We start from the raw sequence: 18,480 nt of genomic DNA on the forward strand, positions 1-18,480 counted from the left end.
GGGGAAGTTTTATATCTCTAAATGCTTACATAAATAAAATAGAAAAAGAGGAGATTAATGAATTGGGCATACAACTAAAAAAACTAGAAAAAGAACAAATTAAAAATCCTCAACTAAACACCAAATTAGAAATATTGAAAACCAAAGGAAAAATTAATAAAATTGAAATTAAGAAAACTATTGAACTAATAAATAAAACTAAGAGCTGGTTTTATGAAAAAACCAATAAAATAGATAAACCTTTGGTTAATTTAATTAAAAAAAGAAAGAAGAAAACCAAATTACTAGTATCAAGAATGAAAAGGGGAAGCTACCACCAAGGAAGAGGAAATTAAAACAATAATTAGGAATTATTTTGCCCAACTATATGCCAACAAATTTGACAATCTTAGTGAAATGGATACATATTTACAAAAATATAAATTGCCCAGATTAACGAAGAGGAAGTAAAATACTTAAATAACCCCATCTCAGAAAAAGAAATTGAACAAGCCATTGATGAACTCCCTAGGAAAAAATCTCCAGGGCCAGATGGATTTACATGCAATTCTATCAAACATTTAAAGAACAATTAATTCCAATACTATATAGACTATTTGGGAAAATAGGTGAAGAAGGAGTCTTACCAAATTCTTTTTATGATACAAATATGGTGTTGGTACCTAAACCAGGAAGAGTCAAAATAGAGAAAGAACCAATTTCTCTAATGAATATAGATGCAAAAATTTTAAACAAAATACTAGCAATAGATTGCAGCAACTTATCACAAGAATAATACACTATGACCAGGTAGGATTTATACCAGGAATGCAGGGTTGGTTCAATATTAGGAAGATTATCAGCATCATTGATCATATCAACATCAAAACCAACAGAAACCATATGATCATCTCAATAGATGCAGAAAAAGCTTTTGATAAAATACAACACCCATTCCTATTAAAAACACTAGAAAGCATAGGTATAAATGGAGTCTTCCTTAAAATAATAAATAGCATATATCTAAAACCTTCAGCAAGCATTATATGTAATGGGGACAGGCTAGAAGCATTTCCAATAAGACCGCGGGTGAAACAAGGATGTCCATTATCACCACTGTTATTAAATATTGTACTGGAAACTTAGCTTTAGCAATAAGAGAAGAAAAAGAAATTGAAGGCATTAGAATAGGCAAAGAAGAAACAAAGCTATCACTCTTTGCAGATGACATGATGATATACTTAGAGAATCCTAGAGAATCAAGTAAAAAACTACTTGAAATAATAAACAACTTTAGCAAAGTTGCAGGCTATAAAATAAACCCACATAAATCATCAGCATTTCTATATATACCAACAAAGCCCAACTGCAAGAGATAGAAAGAGAAATCCCATTTAAACTTACTGTAGACATTATAAAATATTTAGGAGTCTACCTACTGAAACAAATCCAGGAACTCTATGAACACAATTACAAAACACTTCTCAGACAAATAAAATCAGATCTAAATAATTGGAAAAACATCAGTTGCTCATGGGTAGGCCAAGCTAAATATTGACAATTACCTAAGCGATTTATATTCAGTGCCATACCAATCAAACTACCAAAAAATTATTTTATAGAGTTAGAAAAAATAATAACAAGATTCATTTGGAAAAACAAAAGGTCCAGAATATCAAAGGAACTAATGAAAAGAAATGCAGGGGAAGGTGGCCTAGCAATTCCAGATCTTAAATTGTATTATAAAGCAGCAATCATCAAAACTGCTTGGTACTGGCTAAGAAATAGGGAGGTGGATCAGTGGAATAGGTTAAATATGCAAGACACAGTAGTCAATGACTATAGTAATCTATTATTTGATAAACCCAAAGACCCCAGCTTCTGGGATAAGAACCCACTCTTTGAAAAAAACTGCTGGGAAAACTGGAAAAGAGTATGGCAGAAACTAGGCATAGACCCAAATCTCACACCATATACCAAAATAAAGTCAAAATGGGTTCATGACTTAGATATAAAGGCTGATACCATAAGTAAACTGGGAGAACAAGGAATAGTTTACCTATCAGATCTATGGAGAACAGAAGAATTCATGACCAAACAGGAGATAGAGAACATTATGAAAAGCAAAATGGATAATTTTGATTACATTAAATTGAAAAGTTTTTGCACAAACAAAGCCAATGCAACTAAGATTAGAAGGAAGGTAGAAAATTGGGAAAGAATTTTTACAACCAGTCTCTCTGATAAAGGCCTCATTTCTAAAAATATAGAGAATTAAGACAAATTTATAAGAACACAAGCCATTCCCCAATTGATAAATGGTCAAAGGATATGAACAGACAGTTCTCAGATGAAGAAATTAAAGCCATCTATAGTCATATGAAAAAATGCTCTAAATCGTTATTGATTAGAGAAATGCAAATCAAAACAACTCTGAGGTACCACATCACACCTATCAGATTGGCCAACATGACAAAACAGGAAAATGATAAATGTTGGAGAGATGTGGGAAAATTGGAACACTAATACATTGTTGGTGGAGTTGTGAAATGATCCAACCATTTTGGAGGACAATTTGGAACTATGCCCAAAGGACTACAAAAATGTGCATACCCTTTGATTCAGCAATAGCACTTCTAGGGCTATATCCCAAAGAAGTCAAACAAATGGGAAAAGGACCCATATGTACCAAAATATTCATAGCAGCTCTTTTTGTGGTGGCAAAGAATTGGAAATTGAGAGGATGCCCATCAATTGGGGAATGGCTGAGCAAGTTGTGGTATATGATTGTAATGGAATACTATTGTGCTATAAGAAATGATGAACAGGCTGACTTCAGAAAAACCTGGAAAGACTTATATGGTCTGATGCTGAGTGAAGCAAGCAGAACCAAGAGGACTTTGTACACAATATCAACCTTGGTGTGTGATGACTAATATTTTTAAACTGAACCCTTCTCAGCATTACAGGGATCTAACACATCTCCAGAGGCCTCGAGATGGAAAATGCTATCCACATCCAAAGAAAGAACTATGGAAGTTGAATCGCTCTCACTTATTTTTACCTTCTGTTGAGTTTTGTTTCATCTTTCTGATGGTTCCTACTATTGGTTTTAAATTTTACTTACAACTTCACTAATGTGAAAATATGTTTAATAGGAATGTAAATGTAAAACCTATGTCAGATTGTGTGCCATTTTGTGGGGGAGGAAGGCGGATAAAAATTTTCAACTCAAAAGCATATGGAAATGAATGTTGATAAATCAATAAATTAATAAAATTGGGAAAAAACAAAAAGGAAAAAAAAGATGATAGAATAAATAAATAGGGAAGAAAAATTTGGTCCCTAAATCCCACTATACCTTGTAAAATATAAACAGTCAAAATTGATATGCCTTTGGAAAGAGCCCCCACATGTAAGGATATGATTCTGCATGAAAAGAAAAGGAGAAGGAAGAGAAAGAAAAGCAGGAGGAAAGAGCAGTATTGCCCAACTGAAATTGGCCAACTAGGTCCCCAGGAAGGCAACTAGTCCACAGGGATTGTTCTTCTTCCTTAATTCTTGAAGACCATTGACATCAGGAGGGTCGTAATGTCTTGACTTGCAAATGAATTGGGTTTGAGTGGGGCAGAGCTGTGCAAAGTCCTCAGCCTCACTCTCTCCTCCAGTCATCAGAGTCCTTCCATAAGAGAATTAGTAAAAGATGTTGGCTAATTCAACCCAAATTAAAAGGGGGAAAGGACAACTTCCTTCAAACATCTCATGGACAGTCAGTGCAAATGGGATTGGGGTTGCTCAGTGTAGCCCGAGAGAGCAAAAGCAGTAGGAATTGATGGAAGGTCCACTGAGGTCAATTTAGGCTTGATGTCAAGAAAGACTTCCTAACTGGCAGAGCTATCCAAAGGTGGGTAGACTTCTTAGGGAAGTCGTGAGAACCTCAACCAATCAATTATACTTGGCTGTGCCCTAGGCATTGAGAATACAAACATAAAAAATGAATTGATCCTGGATCACAATGACATGATAATTAATGAGAAGAAAATTAATGTATACGCACATGTATATGTATGTTTATAGATATATACATGTGTATATATACATAAAATAAGTATGAAGTATGTATATATGTTTAGGTATACGTATTTATAGAGTTGGAGTTATTAGTATAGTTATACATAACTTTGTATTTATTCTGTTTACAGAGACATACAGTTAATATAAAGTTTATTTACATATTTCTATGCATATATGGATATAGAGCCACACAAAATAGTCACAAGGCAACACAAAGTAGTACGGGAGAGAGGGAAACAGCAACTGGGGATCCCAGGAAATGTTTCATTCAGAAGAAGATGGAGCCTGAGCTGCATCTTAAGTGAAGAGATGTCAGAAGGAAGGCTTGTCAGGCACCTTGTAGAACTCATTGCTGAGGGGCTATGGATTAAGTTAGATGACTCTGAATGCCCCTTGTGTCTCTGCAGTTCTGGGATTCCCCCAAACTTCCTGATTTCCATGGAAGGCACCACCATTCTTCTAAGGGCAGCAGCCTCAGAGACACCCACAACTTTCCCCTCAGCCTCCCTGCCACACCCAATCAGCTGTCATTTCACCTCAGCAATGTCTTCTAGGAACTGGCTTGTTTCTCCTCCCCTGGAGCTAACCCTCCAATTCAGGCCCTCATCAACCCTCCCCTGAAATACTGCATGCACCTTGTAACTGCTCTTTTTGCCTTCAGGGCCTCCTCTCTCCATCTATCCCCAAGTTGCCAAATTGATATCGTTAAAGCTCAGACATGGCCATGCCATTTCCCTTCTCAGAAATCTTTACTGGCTCCCCACTGCTGCTAGGAAAAAGAACGGCACCTTTGCTTGCCATCTAAAGCCCTTGGCAAGCCAGCTCCACAATGTGCCAGGCACTGGGCCAGGTGCTTTACCTTTATGATCCCACTTGACCCTCACAACAACCATGAGGGTGTTAGCAGGTGTTCTTATTATCCCCACTTCACAGATAAGGAAACTGAGGCCAACAGAGATTAAGTGACTTGCCCTGGGTTACAGTTTTTCTGAGGCTGGATTTGAACTCAAGTCTTCCTGATTCCTGGCCCAATGCTCTGTCCTGTGTGCCACCTACTTGGCCCAGTATTACTAGAGGATTGGATTGATGGGTGGATTGACTGAATCCTTCCTTAGTCATTGCCTGCCTAGGACAAATGTCCCTTCCCTGAACAACTGTCCGAGCTCCTCACAGCCATCCAGGATAGCCTCATCCCTGCCTTGTTCCTATTTATTCCCTTCTACTCATCTACTGTGCTTAGTGGAACCTCAGTTTCTAGGAGCTATGGGGTCCTCACTGGTGAAAAGCCATAAAAAAATCACGGTCAGTGAAAGATGAAAGGCCCGGACATGGTGACTTGTTAAAAGTTGTAACACAGACACTGAGTCACCATAACAGGAATATCGTGACCAGTGCATGGCCAATACACACATTTATGTGTGCACAGAACATTGGTTAAGTCCCAAACTCCACCCGTCATTAAGGATGGACTCTCTGGCTCCTGCTCTCTTTCTCAGTTCTCTATAATTACCGTGGGGATTTTTGGGATCCTCTGGGGTGCTCCCTTGAACTGTCCAGCTGCTGCCCCAGACTGAAGATCACCCCTGTCATAATGATTGATTCAATACAGATATAATCATTCAGGACATCCTGGGCCTCTTCATTTGGTACCAAAAGGAACACTCTACAGTCATGGGGGAGGAACAGGGCTCCCCAGCCAGGGGATTCTGGATCTTACAGTAACACACTGCCCTGGATGTCAGGCCAGTGCCTTCCTCTCCAAAATGACTGAACGCATTCTTGATTTGGTATTCTAGCAACATCTGATTTGCCCTTCAGCAGAACAAAGGCTCCCAGAAGCCTTGGGGACTGTCTCCTTTGATGTCTGGGTGCCCAGCACCTAGAACTGTCTGGGAGGATGTTGGCCATGCGTAAATTCTTGTTAGTTGGTGAAATAGACCCCCTGCAGAATGGGAGAGGCCTGCCACCCTCTGGTGGCAAAGGAGAACAGCAGGTAGGGCCCCTGAAGGAGCAGGACCTCCCCTGCCCTGCACCCTAGTAAGGGACACACATTCACTTCAGGCAGCTGGGGTGTGGGATGCATGGCTCAGAAACCTGGTGACCCTCATTCCTTGGGTGCCAGTACCCTGAAGAAGGGAACACAGACTACCGAGTCTAACCTTCTCATTTCAGATGGGGAAACTCATGAGATAAGGAAGCATGCCCTGGGTAGGGGATCCTGGGATACAGACTTCCTCATCAATGAGATAATACCATAGGCCAGTCAGGAGAAGGACCTGGGGCTGTTCAGAGGGAGAAGAGGAGACCCAAGGGAGCCTTGAGGACTGTCTTCTAGTGCTGGAGGTTGGTCCTTTAGCTGGAGGGTCAGGCTTCACATGCTGGGTCCCTGAGGGCAGAACTGGGGCCATTGAGGAGAAGGGGCAGGAGGCAGGTCTGAGGCAGGTTCAAGGCCAGGAGAGCCTTCACACAGAGCACTGGGCAGCCTCTGGAGCTGGTGGCTGCTCCCTCCCTAGAGGATTCCTGTGGGAGAAACAGGCCCAATGCAGGTCACAGCTGGAAGAGCCTGGGCCTTAATGCCAGGGGGTGTGCGGGGTGCTGGAGACCCCAGGGCCCATTTCTGGTAAGCAGAATGAGGAGGGGGTTGGGCAGTGGGTGAGGAGCACAGTATGCCGTGGGCTTGGGGTCAGAGGGCAGACATACTCACCGGGTGTAATAGAGCCAGGTGAGGCCATAGGTGAGCAGAAAGCCGGCCCCCATGAGGGCTCCCCGGAGCAGTGTGAGCATGAGGGGCCAAGAGCTGTTCTCCTGGGCAGAGAAGGCTGTGGGAGACAGAGGAGCATGGATGATTAGAGGCTCATTGTCCCCTAGGCTCCAGTTCTCCCCATCCAGCCTCACTCCCTCTCAGGACCCCAGCTCCCTCCTTGAATTCCCAAGGCCCAGGGCTGCCAGGCCCTTCTCTAGGGGTAGGAGACGGAGCCATCCCACTGGGCACAGGGCAGGAGTCCAGGCTCTGATAACTGCCTTCAATACCTCTTCCTGCCTGATTCTACATGCTTTGGTGTGCTCAGATTGGGAACAGAACAAGGCGGGGAAACTGTGAACCCCACCCCCATAATCAGCACAGGCATGATCTCAAGAGAGGCTCTCTAGCTCAAACAGCAGAGGGGCCGCCCCCCACCATCTGCCCCTCCCAGACCTTCCCTAGCAATCTCTCTGCTACTTCACGAACCCCAGGCTTTCTCCTCTCCTCTGTCCTCTACCTCGACGCCCAGACCCGAACACCAGGGTGCTGGCCTGAGATGCTGAGGCGTCTTTGATGTCCAACCAAGCTGTAAGCCCTCTGCAGTGGCTGCATCAGCCACCTTCACGGGCATTGGAACCAATTGTCCTTATTCTGCCATTCTAGCATCAGAAGTCTTCACATGCTTTGGGTAGACTTCCCCCTAACTCACCCATGGCTGTGAGGCCTCTCAATTACTCTCTACCTAGTTTACCCGTCTGCTGAGACAGTTTCACCAGAGTGTGTCCCCAGTGCATGCTACAGCTTCTTGGAGCCAAAGGGGAGACTGTGTGAGAGGTGGCTGCCAGAGGTGGAGGAGCCCCGACGAGGGCTCTCCAGCCCTCCCACACCAGGTGCTGACCTGCCCTGAACACCCCATCCACCCCTACACATATACCCATCCCCCCTGGCACGTAGTGGGTACTTCATAAGTGCTGGCTGACATGACTTCACGTTAGATAGGTGAGGAGATAGATGGAAAGCCAGTATGTGTCTGCCCTCAGAGATTCAAGTCCTAAACAAGTTCAGTCTTGGTCCTCAGGTGATGAAGGAAGCAGCAGGTGGGCCTCCTAATGACTTCTTGGGGTCTTTGATGCATAGTAGAAAGTGGGAGGGAGGCCACAGGCCTGCAGGACCAAGTGAAGCCCTCATTTTAAACCAGGAAGCAAGTGAATGACTAATCCAGGGGTGGGGATGGGGAACAGCACAGCCTCCATTACCTGCAGGCCAGGGAGCTTGCCTCCTTCCCCATGCCCAGTCCTGGTCTGCAGCAATCCACAGTTCTCCTTCTTCTCCACAGGGTTGACATGAATTCTCTATCCCACACTTGGCTAAAGTCCAGCTCAATTGTATCTCTGGCATTCCTCCCACCAGCCAGGGTGGTGCAGGATCAAAACGACACAGAGGATTCGAAAGGTGGGGCCTTTGACTCTGCAATCACAGCTTCCCTTTCTCTCTCTTCACCAAACACCCCTTTAATATTCCATCCTCAGACTTGCCCTGCCCTCCCCCTGGGGCTCTGCTAATACCTGTTGTCCTGCTGTCCTGGGCGGTGGTGATGGCCACATTCTGCACAGCGTCTGCAACAGAAGGACCAGGCTGGCTGGGGGCTGGGGCTCTCTGCCCAGCCCAGCCTCAGGCAGGGAAGACATTAAATTCAGAAGCACAGAACTTCAGAGGGGAAGGGAGCTCAAAGACCATCCAGGATAATCACTGTGTGACTGACACTGGCACATGAAACCACAGAGACTGAGAGAGAGAGAAAATAGGAAATGCCAGACTGTGTCTGCTGGGATGCAGCTCTCCCTGCCCTGGGCCAGGAAAAAGGCATCTGGTTTCCCAGGGCTGGGCCAGGGCCGTGGACTCTTGATGCACCCCTCCCTCCTCCCCTCATTGGGGGATGCAGGCCTCCTGCACCTAGCACTCACAGGACACGTTGAGTTGGACGGTTCTCTCTGTGCTCAGACGGCCTCCAGGAAGGGTCACCTGACAGGTGAGGTTGGTGCCATGATGCTGGTGCCCAGGGATGAAGGAGACCTCTGAGGAGTGGGATGCCCAAGAGCTTTGTGTCTTGGAGGAGAGGGCAGTCCCCCTCCAGGAGAATTTGAAGGGCCTGTTTTCCCCACAAGTCCAAAGAAATGTACAGTTCAGAGTCACTGGGTGCCCTGACTCTACCATCTCTGGAATAGAGATGTCTGGTTTCTGGATCAAGTCTGGAGAGGAGAGAGACAGTGAGCCATGGGCTAGGGAGGAAATTAGGCCTCAAGTGTCCTTCCAGATGCTGACACCTCCCCCTTCCCTCAGATCCCTACACTGTTCCCCTCATAGTACGACCTCATTCAGCCCCCTGCTCCTTACCTTCAGGGCCTCCTCTGTCATGCTCAGTACCCAAGTCATGCATGGATTATAGGTCAAGAGGAAGTTGCCTTAGACCCAAGAGAGAACAAGTCTTTCATTTTACATAAGTGGAGACTGAGTCCCTGAGAGCTCCCTCTCTGGGGAAATTATGGGACGAAATGCCCCAAAGAGAGTGAGTCCAAAATATAGGATTTGAATCTACTTCCTTTGACAACAGACCCAGAGTTTTTTCCAGCACAAACCATGGCCCCTCTCAGCCTTACCTGGAGTCCTGGTTCCTCACACAGAGAAGCCCTCCACATTCCCTCCCCTTTGCAGCTCTGGAGCTTTAGGCAGAGTCTTCACCCCCTTCCCTAGGGCTGCCCCTCTCCCTGGGGGGTTCCCCACATGTCCCTCATGTTCTCTCACCCCTCCCACAGGGAGCTTCAGGGTCTCCAAGGCCAGTCCTTTCCCCAGACCTCCCTGCCTCATACACTGAGAACCTCCCAAGAGAGGAGCATCCTACCTGTCACATTCACATAGAGTAGATTCTTGAGGTAACTGTATTTATCATATCCAGAGTGAAATCGGAAGAAGTATTTCCCTGTGTCTGAGAACCGGGCATCTGTGATGCTTAGAGAACAATTGTTCATCCTGGGATCCCCAAGGAGATGGAATCTCCCCTCAGCTTCATCCTCCACCTCCCGAGATGGGTCATTGGTAGCCACGGGTCTGCCATATAAAACATGAGTCCCTTCTCTGAACCAGTAGCCATGAACTCCGTAGTGGTAAGAGAATAATCCTCCTGAGCGATGGAAGGTGCAGAGGACATGGGCACACATCCCTGCCTGCACCGTCACCGAGGGCTGCAGCTCCAGTATCTGGGACAGGGACCCTGAGGGCAGACAGAGGCCTGGTCAGCATCTCCAACTCTTCCCACCCTCCTCAGACCAGTGTCCCTCTGCCCCAGCCCCACTCACCCTCCCACAGCAGGGGCAGCAGCAGCAGTAGCAGCTGCAGCATTTATGAGACAGGAGAGAGCCAGGTTCTGCTGGGACGCTGTGTCACTCCCTGAACACCATGGCTCCCTCTGGCCAGATGTGTGAGGCTGAGGGCAAAGAGGAAGATGAAACAGGAAGCCTGTGTGTGAAGAGAGAGGGGGGACCATCCTCAGAAGAGGAACCCCTGTCCTCCTCCCCCAGTGGGCTCCCATCCTCCTTAGCTGAGGTCAGTGGGGCGGGGCCTCCTGCCTTGGGCCATCTCCAGGGACAGTCAGGACTCAGGTGCTGGTGTCGGGAGGGGGGTATAACCGATTTTCTGCTCAGGCTGTGGCCGTGGATGTTGTGTGGAATAGCATGTTTCTGTGGGTGACAGGGGTGCAGTGACCAGAGCCTGGCCCAGAGCAGGGGCTGACCATCAAACACTTCTGCCCCTGTCCTGTGCCAGCTGACCTGGGGTCAGGAACACCTCAGCTGAAACCTTGCCTCAGACATTTCCTACATGTCATTTCCCCTGTGTGAGCCTCAGTTTTGCCACCTGTAAAATGGGGATAATAACAGTATCTCCTTCTCAGCCTTGTTGTGAGGATCAAATATGATATTTGCCAGTGTTTTGCAGACTTTGAATCACTACAGCACACATATTGGTGTTTATTCTTACTTTATCCTCCTCTAAGATCTCTCTAATCCAGCTACACTGGCCAATTGCATGCTCCATAGGTATGACATCCCTTGCCCATCTCCAGGCCTTTGTGCTGGCTGTGCCCCATGCCTGGAAGGCTTTTAGCCCTCCTTTCTTTTTCCTGGCTGGAACCAAACCTCAGTAAAATGAAGGCTGCCCTATATCAAGTATGCTTTATCACCTTTGGGGCTTGTACAAGAGTCATTGCTGATCTTTTTTTTTTTTTTAATTAATTTATTTTGAATTATCAACACTCACTTCCATAAGCTTTTGAGTTTTAAAATTTTTCCCCCTCTCTCCCCATCTCCCTCCCCAAGACAGTGTACAATGCGATATAGGCTATACATACACATTCCTATCAAACATATCTTCACATTAGCTATGTTCTAAGGAAGAATTAGAACCCAGAGGAGAAAACACCACAAAGAGGAAACAAAACTCAACAAAAGAAAAAATAAATAGCAAATAGTCTGCTTCGATCTGCATTCACACTCCACAGTTCTTTCTCAGGATGTGGATAGAATTTTCCATCAGGAGATTTTTGGAGGTGTCTTAGATCCTTGCATTCCTGAGAAGGGTGAAGTCTATCAAAGTCAGTCATCACACAATATGGCTGTTACTGTGTACAGTGTTCTACTCACTTCACTCAGCATCAGACCATACAAGTCTTTCCGGGTTTTTCTGAAGTCTGCCTGCTCATCATTTCTTACAGTACAGTAGTATTCCATTACATTCATATACCACAACTTGTTCTCCCATTCCCCAATGGATGGACGTCCTTTCAATTTCCAATTCTTTGCCACCACGGAAAGAGCTCGTATAAATATTTTTGTACACACAGGTCCTTTTCCCATTTGTATGATCTCTTTGGGATAGGATTGCTGATCTTTTACTTACATTGGCAGTGACCTGGAAACGAGTTAACTCTGAGCTTCCTAGTGAAAATTTCATCCAGGAAAACTATGTAAAACACTGACTGGGGTGCAAATTCCCCAGACCTGAACTTGGGCTTTGTGGATTCATGGCTTGGCTTTGTGGGCTGGGAGCTTGGAGAGCTTCCCTCAGTCTCCTCTCCCCTCTGGAAGGGAGAGTGCCACAGTCCTCCCAAGCCTGCCTTTGGAGAAGACAGAAAGAGGACTCTCAGCTCGCTCCACTCTGCACCTGCCGCTCTGCCTGGTTTATCCAGAGAATGGGATACCCCTGCTCCAGGGACCCCATTTGACCAAGCGTACTGTGGACGTGGTGGGAACCCCTGATAGAAGCCAGTGGAGTCTAGGGACGCTGCCCACCAGCGTGGGAAATCTTTGTATGAGGCAGGGACCTCCCCCACGTGGCAGCTCTGGGAAATGACCCCTGGGGAAGCTGTGGGGTTTCACAGGGAGTGGGGATGGGGTGAGCGTGGGGGAAACTGACTCCATGCAGAACAGAAAAGGCCTGCCAGCATCTTGTGGCAAAGACAAAGAGCCCCAGTGTTTAAATAGGAACGAGTTCCTGCCCTCAGGGAGCTCACTATCTGTCAGGAAGTTGGCCTCTCCTGCAGATCTCTGAGATGGGCAGACTTACTGGGTGACAAATATCTCAGAATTGTGCAAATGAAGGGCCTTGGAAGGTGGCAGAGATGGCAGTGTGTCCTAGGCAGGCTGCCTGGAGAAGGGGGCTTTGCTTAAGCCTGTATCATGACAACTCACCTTTCTATAGCTAAGGCTGAGAAAGCAGGAAACAGACATTATCCCACTGAAGCTTCACAGAAACCCTGGCAGGAGGACACTTGGGTGTTTCCATTTCCATTTTATAGATGAAGAAAATGAGGCTCAGAGAGATTGAGCCGTTTATTAGCCTATTGTCACGTGGTTGGAGGGTCCCACAGACTTCCTAGCTCAGGGACCAACCCTCCAACCTCAAACCACAGGACAAGGGCCAGGTCACCAGGTCAGCAGGCCTGGGGATGGCCTTCAAGATGGAGAGTGTCTGAGGACCTAAGGTCCTGAGCTGGGAGAGAGGAGGCTGAGAGGGCAGACCATGAGGAGTCCAGCCTGGCTGAGGCAGGTTGGGAAAACCCAAGCCTATGGAGACTCAGCTGAGAACCATGGCAGCCACACAAACTAACTCAATTCTAGGCTGTATGAAAAGAGGCCCTGGGCCTGTGATGAAGGAGGGGGTGCTCCAGTTGTCCTGGCTCTGACTCACCACTTCTGCTGAGCCGGGTTCACTGCTGGGCACCAAGATTCAGGAAGGACAGTGATCATCTGGGGAGGGTCATGAGAGGAGAGATACCAGGCTAGGGAAAGGCCCTGAGGTCGTGCCATAGGCCAATCAGAGGAAGAAGAGGAGACCCAGGGGAGACTTGAGGACTGTCTTCTAGTGCTAGAGGTTGGTCCTCTGGCTGGTGGGTCAGGCTTGACTTGCTGGGTCCTTGAGGGCAAAACTGGGGCCATTGAGTGGAAGGAGCAGGAGGCAGGTCCTGGCTGGGTTCCAGGGCAGGAGAGCCTTCACACAGAGCACTGCGCAGCTTCTGGAGCTGGTGGCAGCTCCCTCCCTAGAGGCTTGCTGTGGGAGAAAGAGGCCGAGTGCTGGCCACAGCTGGAACAGCCTGGCCTTAAGGCCAGGGGGTGTGCGGGGTGCTCGAGACCCCAGGACCCATTTCTGGGAAGAAGAGTGAGGAGGGGGTTGGGCAGTGGGTGAGAGGCATGGGATGTCATAGGCTTGGGGGTCAGAGGGCAGACATACTCACCGGGTGTAATAGAGCCAGGTGAGGCCATAGGTGAGCAGAAAGCCGGCCCCCATGAGGGCTCCCCGGAGCAGTGTGAGCATGAGGGGCCAAGAGCTGTTCTCCTGGGCAGAGAAGGCTGTGGGAGACAGAGGGGCAGGGATGATTAGAGGGGGCATATTTTCCCTGAGGCCCCAGTTCTTCCCCTCCAGCCTCACTCCCTCTCAGGACCCCAGCTCCCTCCTTGAATTCCCAAGGCCCAGGGCTGCCAGGCCCTTCTCTAGGGGTGGGAGACAGAGCCCAGCCCAGTGGGCACAGCACAGGAGTCCAGGCTCTGATAACTGCCTTCAATACCTCTTCCTGCCTGATTCTACATGCTTTGGTGTGCTCAGATTGGGAACAGAACAAGGCAGGGAAACCACGACCTCCACCCCCATAATCAGCACAGGCATGACCTCAAGAGAGGCTCTCCAGCCCAAACAGCAAAGGGGCTGCCCCCCAACCATCTGTACCTCACAGACCCTCCCCAGCACTCTCTCTGGTGCCTCACCCACCCCAGGCTTTCTCCTCTCGTCTGTCCCCTACCTCAATGCCCCAACCGAAGCACCAGGGTCCTGGCTGCCCCCTGGCACCATGTCTCTGACAGAAAGCTCTGGCAACTCATTGCCCCCTCTCACCTGGTCGACCAATGGGGAGCACAGGACAGGGAACTCTGCCTCTGGTGCTCACAGCTGTGCCACTCTCCCCCAAGCTCCAGAGTGTCACCTGGCCGAGCCCCCAGTTCCCTCCTGTTCTCTGTGCATAGATACACCAGGGGTAGGTGTTGGGCTTGGGGCCTTTCACCAATCGCCTCTGTAGACATAACCCCGGGGGGAGTCATGTCTGCAGGCCCAGTTCAGCCATGTGACTTACAGGCTGAGGAAGGGGCTGGCCCTCCATGAACTGCAAGAAGTCAGCCCTAGGGTCATTTTACGTTCTGAGGTCAAGGCCCCATCCACCACTACACATACATCCATCCCCCCCTGGCACCTAGTGGGTGCTTCATAAATGCTGGCTGACATGACTTCACGTTACATAGGTGAGGAGATAGATGGAAAGCCAGCATGTGTCTGCCCTCAGAGATTCAAGTCCTAAACCCTGACAAATTCAGTCTTGGTCCTCAGGTGATGAAGGAAGCAGCAGATGGGCCTCACAATGACTTCTTGGAGTCTTTGAACCATATTAGAAAGTGAGAGAGAGGCCACAGGCCTGCAGGACCAAGTGAAGCCCTGATTTTAAAGCAGGAAATAAGTGAATCACTGACCTGGAGGTGGGCAGGTGGAATGGCACGGCCTCCATTACCTGTAGGCCAGGAAGCTTGCCTCCTTCTCCATGCCCAGTTCTGGTCTGCAGCAATTCACAGTTCTCCTTCTTCTCCACAAGGTTGACGTGAATTCTCTATCCCACACTTGGCTAAAGTCCAGCTCAATTGTATCTCTGGCATTCCTCCCACCAGCCAGGGTGGTGCAGGATCAAAACGACACACAAGCTTTGGTAGCTGGGGCCTGGTCTTGGTGAACCATATCAACTCTTTGAATCACGGTTTCCCTTTCTCTCTCTTCACCAACCACCCCTTTAATATTCCGCCTTCAGAGTTTGCAAAGCTTCAGGTCCAGTTCACTGGCCTCTACTTTGTATGGTCTGTTCTCTTCCTCTTAAATACAACACTCAGGACATTGGTCCCTCTCCTGTCCTACACAGTCCAGGGTCTTTGATATGTTATGGGGAGAGCCTTACCAATATCTGTTTTATTCTCTCTTTCTCTGTTTCTGTCTCTCTGACTATCTCTTTCTCTTTCACTTTAGTAGTTTAGGTGAAAATAATGTGAGAGACAGAGAACAAAACATGCTGTCAGGAAACTGAAATGTCCACATCGTGATCCTGGGAATCTTGTTTCGTAGGGGCCCAGTGTGATCACCACTAGGTTCCCTCACCCAGTAGCCATGTGGCCTCAATGCAAATACTGCACTGGCCCAGACTGAATGCTAAGGGCTCAGCCTGTGTGGCCAGAATCCTGTCCTCCATTGACAGCAGCTGGAACCATTCCCCATAACCTCTTCCTACACAAGCCCCTCAAACTCTCCAGATCAGCCCTGTAACGAAAATGAATGCACCGAGGTAGCAAAGCCTCCCCATTTGGCCTGGACTGCAGAGTGCCAGGTCAGCTTTCCCCAACAGGGAAACATGGATAGGTCTAGTGGACAGAGCACTGGCCTGGGAACTGGACCCCAAGGTGAGACTTGTACCTGTCAGCCTAAGCCTGGTGTAGCGGAGAGGTCACTACATTTAGACTCTACATTTAGAGTTCACATGTCTCTGTGAACTAGGTCAGGCCCTCCTCACAGGTCTGGGACTCAGCTTTCTCATCTGCAAAATGGGGATAAGAACTCTCCCACTCTCTTATCTCATGAGAACATTAGGAGGAAAATGGTTTCTAAGCCCTAAAGTCATGAGTAAATGGGAGCTGATGTTATTCCAAGAGGAGGGGCAGCCCAGGACAAAGAGAACCTGGGTCTGCAGAGTGAGATTCCCTGTCTCACTTCTCTCCCTCACCTCCCTGACATCCATGCCCACCCTCAGAGTAGAACCTGAAAAACCAGGGCCCCCTCCTGGTCCTCCCCCTGCTAATACCTGCTGTCCTGTTGTCCAGGGCCATGGTGATGGCCACATTCTGGATGGCATTTACAACAGAAGGACCAGGCTGGCTGTGGGCTGGGGCTCTCTGCCCAGCCCAGCCTCGGGCAGGGAAGACATTAAGTTCAGAAGCACAGAACATCAGAGTGGAAGGGAGCTTAGAGACCATCTAGGATAATCCCTACCTGACTGACACTGGCACATGAAACCATGGAGGCTGAGAGAGAGAAAAAATAGGAAATGCCAGACTGTGTCTGCTGCGATGCAGTTCTCTGTGCCCTGATCCAGGAAAAAGGCATCTTGTTTCCGAGGGCTGGGCCAGAACCCTGGTCTCTTATTGCACCCTTCCCTCACCCCCTCACTTGGGCATGCAGGCCTCCCGCAATAGCACTCACAGGACACGTTGAGTTGGACGGTTCTCTCTGTGCTCAGACGGCCTCCAGGAAGGGTCACCTGACAGGTGAGGTTGGTGCCATGATGCTGGTGCCCAGGGATGAAGGAGACCTCTGAGGAGTGGGCTGTGTCAGAGCTTTGTGTCTTGGAGGAGAGGGCAGCCCCCCTCCAGGAGAATTTGAAGGGCCTGTTTTCCCCACAGGCCCAAGGAAATGTACAGTTCACAGTCACTGGCTTCCCCGGCTCTATCCTCTCTGGAATAGAGATGTCTGGTTTCTGGACCAAGTCTGGAGAGGAGAAAGATAGTGAGCCATGGGCAGGGGAGGGGACTTAGGCCTCAAGTGTCCTTCCAGATGCTGGTACCTCCACCATTCTTCTGATCCCTACTCTGTTTCCCTCATTTTGTGACCCAATTCAGGCCCCTGTTCATTACAAGCCTCCTGGTCATCCTCTCCTATCTTTAGGATTTGACTTCTTCTTGCAGCATGAGTTTAAATAGATAATATATTAAAGATAATATAGTCCAACCCTCAGATGCTACAGTTGGAGAAACTGAGGCCCAGAGAGGTGCAGTTATGTGCTAATTGTCCCACAGGCCATAAGTGGTCATTCAGGGGGTTGAATCCAGCTTTTGGGGGAGCTATAAATGTACTGCTCTTTCTAGAGCACCCCACAGACTTCTCAGTTTTGCCTAGGGTTCTGCTTCCTCACAGAGAGGAACCCATCATGATCCCTTCCATACCAACCTATGGTATCTGGAGCACAACTTCTATATCCTTTACTTCCTTCGCCATTCTCCTTGGGTCATTCTCCTATATATTCCCCTCTCCCCTCGTTGTTTCCTCCACATGAGACCTTGATCCTCAGGGACCTCCCTGGCCAGTCTCCCCCTGAGGTTCCCTTTCCTCCTGCCCTGGGGCCCTCTGCTGGAAGGTGGTTCCTAACCTGTCACATTCACATAAACCTCAAGTTTCACATGAGTATAGTTCCCTTGTCTCTCTCTCTCCATCCAGAAGTAATATTGCCCACTGTCAGCTTTCCGGGCTTCTGGGATGCTCAGGGAGCAGTTGGCCATCCCAGGATTCCCTAGAAGGTGGAATCGGCCCCAGACTTCTTCTTCTACCTCCCGATTTGGGTCATTTGTTGCAACAAGCTTGTCATATTTTTTATGCATCTCTTTCCTAAACCAGTAGCCATGCCCTGGGGAGACTCTGGGGTTGTGTTCCAGACGGGAGGAGATGTTGCAGGTTACCCGGGCACACATCCCCTCCATCACAGTCACCATCGGCTGCCTCTGGACCTCATATCTTGTAATCTGGCACAGAGACCCTGGGGAGAGAAGAAACCTGGGTCACTATCTCCAACCTCTCTTTCTCCTCACCCAATGCCCTCTGTGATCTAGCCCCACTCACCCTCCCAGATAAGGGCCAGCAGTAGCAACATCCCTGGCACCAGAGAAAGCCAGGCCTCCGACATGTCCACTTGCCTCATGGTTTCTTCTGTCCAGCTCTCCACATCATCAGAACAGAGAGGAAGCTGAAACAGGAAGCTGCTGTGCAGGAACAGGCAGATCACTAGTTTCGTCAGAAGAGCAACCAATTTGCTCCAGCCCAGATGGACTTGGACAGCCCAGCTCAAGGAACATTCAAAATTTACAATGGGGGAAGACAGATCTCCTACAAAGGCTGAGGTTGTGGGTGTTTTGTGGAATAGGATGTTTCTATAACAGGTGTGGGTGCGGTGGCCAGTGGCTTCAAACTCTGAAGACACAAAGAGAAATAATTCCCGTGAGGAGGGAAGAGGGGATGCCTCATCTAAAGAAACCAAGGAAGCCACCAGATAGCTTAGGTTTGAAAGA

The 18,480-nt window shown here is 48.3% G+C and overlaps 1 protein-coding gene across 1 annotated transcript in view; it reads right to left on the reverse strand.

Annotated features, from left to right (window-relative positions):
* Positions 1-18,153, reverse strand: part of LOC110220050 (uncharacterized) — a 31,278-nt gene extending 13,125 nt beyond the window's left edge. Inside the window, exons 1-11 of the mRNA XM_078146252.1 lie at positions 18,035-18,153; positions 17,568-17,951; positions 16,625-16,909; positions 13,581-13,695; positions 13,345-13,492; positions 10,150-10,183; positions 9,696-10,064; positions 8,761-9,045; positions 8,362-8,412; positions 6,758-6,872; positions 6,522-6,573 (exon numbers count right to left, since the gene is read on the reverse strand). Of these exons, the coding sequence (XP_078002378.1) occupies positions 6,522-6,573; positions 6,758-6,872; positions 8,362-8,412; positions 8,761-9,045; positions 9,696-10,064; positions 10,150-10,183; positions 13,345-13,492; positions 13,581-13,695; positions 16,625-16,909; positions 17,568-17,951; positions 18,035-18,113 (1,917 nt within the window). The 5' untranslated portion in view covers positions 18,114-18,153. The remainder of the gene's footprint in view (positions 1-6,521; positions 6,574-6,757; positions 6,873-8,361; positions 8,413-8,760; positions 9,046-9,695; positions 10,065-10,149; positions 10,184-13,344; positions 13,493-13,580; positions 13,696-16,624; positions 16,910-17,567; positions 17,952-18,034) is intronic.
* Between the last annotated feature and the right edge of the window lie 327 nt (positions 18,154-18,480).

The sequence above is a fragment of the Phascolarctos cinereus genome, unplaced genomic scaffold (genome assembly GCF_003287225.1).
Source record: "Phascolarctos cinereus isolate Bilbo 61053 unplaced genomic scaffold, phaCin_HiC Scaffold_726;HRSCAF=1367, whole genome shotgun sequence".
Taxonomy (NCBI): domain Eukaryota; kingdom Metazoa; phylum Chordata; class Mammalia; order Diprotodontia; family Phascolarctidae; genus Phascolarctos; species Phascolarctos cinereus.